Source organism: Orbicella franksi, chromosome 2, assembly GCF_964199315.1.
Source record: "Orbicella franksi chromosome 2, jaOrbFran1.1, whole genome shotgun sequence".
In the NCBI taxonomy this organism is placed as follows: Eukaryota; Metazoa; Cnidaria; class Anthozoa; order Scleractinia; family Merulinidae; genus Orbicella; species Orbicella franksi.
Genome location: NC_138146.1, coordinates 6132204 through 6136020, shown reverse-complemented (window position 1 = coordinate 6136020; position 3817 = coordinate 6132204). Strand labels below are relative to the sequence as shown.

At 40.6% G+C, this 3817-nt stretch overlaps 1 protein-coding gene across 1 annotated transcript; it reads right to left on the bottom strand.

Moving 5' to 3' along the window:
* Positions 1-874: 874 nt before the first annotated feature.
* LOC145477883 (tetratricopeptide repeat protein 28-like) lies at positions 875-3119 on the bottom strand. The gene has a single exon (XM_081455747.1). The coding sequence runs from the start codon at positions 3117-3119 to the stop codon at positions 963-965; it is 2157 nt and encodes a 718-aa protein (XP_081311873.1). The 3' UTR covers positions 875-962.
* Between the last annotated feature and the right edge of the window lie 698 nt (positions 3120-3817).

The following is a 3817-nucleotide window of genomic DNA, read 5'->3' as shown; positions in this document are numbered from 1 at the left end:
AACAAGGTTCTTGCAATGCACTTGACAGGCCTGTGGTTTGAGAGCGTTAGAAAATCATTAATTATTGTTCTTATTACTGTATCAAAGTCATTCAAAATAACAATTAAAAACGTTTCTTTGCTGCTTGAGGGAAATTAACACTGTCCTTGCAGAAGTTTCTTAACTCATTTGCTTGATGTTGGTCTGCATAGAGTCCTCCATCAATTGAACATGTCTTATTCCTGCAACATTAAAAAGACAAACAAAGCAAAAATAAGAAAGCTGATGTAAATTGACCGAAACAACATATAACAGATTTCTCGTTAGCACTTTCCTGTACTTAGTGAAATAAACTGAAGTTTAACTTCCATTTCATCATCCTAATCAGCTTGTAGTGTTGTCGGCTCATTTACTTGCTAACATTTCCTTAAGATTCACCAGAAGAAATATTACTGAATAAAATGGCAAAAAGTCTAAAACATAACAGGAAAACCCTGCTTGACTGGAAGGCTAGTTTTGTTTGTTAACACTGTTTTTCAATAGCATAAGCTCTTTAAAGATGATTTTTCAGTCCGTACTGCGCAGTCTCGGCAACCTAGTGTTTATAAACATTATAAATCCTGCTTGACTGAAATGCTAGTTTTGTATGTTAACACTGGTTTTCAATTGCAAGAAGGTCGTAAAAGAAATGACTTTAAAATCTTAGTAGTAGGCACAACTTACAAAATTTGAAGATCACAAGAATAAGTGTCAAATCATAACACAAAAAAGTATGTGTTTTGACCCCCAAAAATTGTCCAACAACAGAAATTCAAACTAATATTAGTGATATGAAGTTTCTGCTTATTGATGTCACGGCACAGTAAGATTTATTTCATTCTGACTGTTGTTATTTGCAATGAAATTTAAGATCGTACTATTTTTGATTTAGCTCACACAAGGAACCCACGTAGTTAGAAGAGTGAATTGCTTTTATTTTGCGATTACTTACATTTTTTTGGAAAAGCAAATGACACGTTATCCCCAATCAGCATAAACGGTGCCCACTCGTGGACCTTGCTAAAGCCGTTCTCTCTCATCCACTTCATGGCCTCATGAAGACACTCACTGACACTTATCCCGCGAACAAGGTGCTCGTAAAAGCGACTCATCGACTGCTCTGTTGCCCTGTCCTCCAGAGCCCACAGTGCCACCAACACTGAGCGTGCACCGGATCCTAAAAACGCACGAGCGATCCCCACAACTCCCTCGGCTCTAATTTGTCCACGGCCACTGTGACAACAGCTTAGTACCACCAGTTTAGCTCGCAATTGCACTTGTGAAATGTCAGACACTTTCAAAAGATAGTCGTCTTCTTGTGGAATCTCAGTAGTTAGGCCAGTAGGGGCAAGAGCAATTTCTCCTCTTTCAGCATTACCATGTGCGGCAATATGTATCAGACTCACTGAATTTATCCTCTCAAGTACTGCTTGCTTGGTTGCGTGCTGACCTAACAAGGGCTCAACGTCTAGCAGTTGTCCAATCATCTTCGCTTCCTTTCTTGCACCAGGCAATGGTACGAATTGCTTATTGACACAATTCCTGTAAATCACCTCACCAACATCAGGATCACCCACTACCAGAGCACCAGTCTGACTGTGATAGTCTGCAGGACTGTCCTGTATTGGCTTCAGAGTCGTCAAAGAAGGAGCAATGCGGATTCTGAAAGTCCCTGATAAATACTTTCCACTTTCATTAAGTAAAGCTGGAAATGGAACACGGTACAAGCCACGATCAGGAACAATGATGACTTCAGGCTCGTCAAGCAGGTCGGACACGGGATGGATGAGCAAATCATAGAACAAGCTTAGACTCGGTTGGGGATCAGCTTTGTCCTTTCGTCGCCGTAAACGTTCAAGACTTTCTTCCTGACAAGATTCGCGTTTCGGCTCAATGTCATTTAAAGATCGATCCTCGCAAACCTCGTCAGGTAAAATACCAAAGCTGCGGAAGCTTTCAGCCATGATAGCAAAAAATTCATCCAAATTTCTAGCAACGTTTGCTAATCTGGTGTGAAGGGTCTTTTTCTCCACTGTAATATTTCGGAAATGAATGGCTCCGCTTTTCTCGAGAAGCCACAAAAACACTTCTTGAAAATCATACGAAATGTAAAGACAAGTGCAGTCACTTTCTTTCTTTATGACATTTTCAACGCCAGTCCATGATTGCGGGTCGGCTGATATGTGTTTTTCAGCACAGTACTGAGTTGCCATCAAGTCTGCTAGGGCTCTAGCCCGTCCCAGGTCTACAGTATTAAGGGCATTCGTGAGATTTCCAGCGGCGCAAAACAATCTACTGAGCAGCTGGTAGGGAAAATTGTGCTTGTCTGCTAATGATATCTTAATGTGATCACTTTCTGCATTATTATTTCGCAAATTCTCGCATTTTGGTACGCTTTGAGACAGACAGGAAAACGCTTCCTGAACCTTGTTTTGTGAAAGGTTTGTGAATGTCAGGCTAACATAGCAATTAAACTCAATTTCAGCGTATCTGTTATGTTTAGCTATTGAGAGTGCCGTCTTAAAGTATCCTTCAGCGATGGCATATTCACCAAGTGCTCGAAGCACAGACCCTAGACGATGGTAATTTGTTGCTTCTCCTTCTCTGTCACCAATTTGAAGTTTGATCGCAAGAGATTTCTCGTAATATTCTCTGGCTTTGACATTATCGCCAATAGATTGAAGCAAAACGCCTAAATTTCCATAAACTGTTGCTTCTTCCGTTTTGCCGCCAATTTCATTGAAAGTTGCCAGTGTTTTGTCACAATATTCTTTACTCTTCCAATATTCTCTTAGAGATAGAGACAACCCAGCTAGGTTTGCGTAGACTTCTGCTTCTCCTCGCCTGTCACCAATTTCCATTCTGATCTTCAGTGCTTTTTCGAGATACTCTTTAGCTTTGACATGTTCACTGAGAGATTGAAATACAGCTCCTAGGTTTCCGTAATTTGCTGCTTCTCCCTCTTTGTGTCCAATTTTCTTTGTGATAGCAAGTGCTTTCTCGAAATTTTCTGTAGCTTTGACATATTGACCGACAGATTGAAACACAGTTCGTAGGTTTCCGTAATCTGTTGCTTCTCCCTCTTTGTCACCAATTTTCATTCTGATTGCGAGTGCTTTCTAGTAATATTCTTTAGCTTTGACATATTGACCAAGATAGTTAAACACGGTTCCCAGGCCTCCATAACTTGACGCTTCTCCTGCTCTGTCACCAATTTCAGTTCTGATCGCAAGTGCTTTCTCGTGATATTCTTTAGCTTTGACATATTCGCCGAGAGACTGAAACATAGTTCCAAGGTTTCCGTAATTTCTTGCTTGTCCCTCTTTGTCTCCAATTTTCTTTGCGATAGCTAGTGCTTTCTCCTGATATTCTTTAGCTTTGATATATTCGCCAAGAGATTGAAACGCAGTTCCAAGGTTTCCATAATTTCTTGCTTCTCCCGCTTTGTCTCCAAATTTCTTTGTGATTGCAAGTGCTTTCTCGTGATATTCTTTAGCTTTGATATATTCACCGAGAGATTGAAACATAGCTCCTAGGTTTCCGTAATCTGTTGCTTCTCCCTCTTTGTCACCAATTTTCACTCTGATTGCGAGTGCTTTCTCGCAATATTCTCTAGCTTTGGCATATTGACCAAGAGAGTTAAACACAGATCCTAGGTTTCCATAACATGTTGCTTCTCCTGCCATGTCCCCAGTTTCTCTCATGATAGTGATTGCTCTCTCATTAAATTCTTTTGCCTTAACGTACCTGCTTTGATTCCAATATACCTTTGCTAGAGCGATATTAGCCTCCCCTTCTC

What these genes read in the sequence shown, in the direction of transcription:
- LOC145477883 (XM_081455747.1), bottom strand. Translation starts at nt 3,119, where the DNA reads ATGAAAATTGGTGACAAAGAGGGAGAAGCAACAGATTACGGAAACCTA.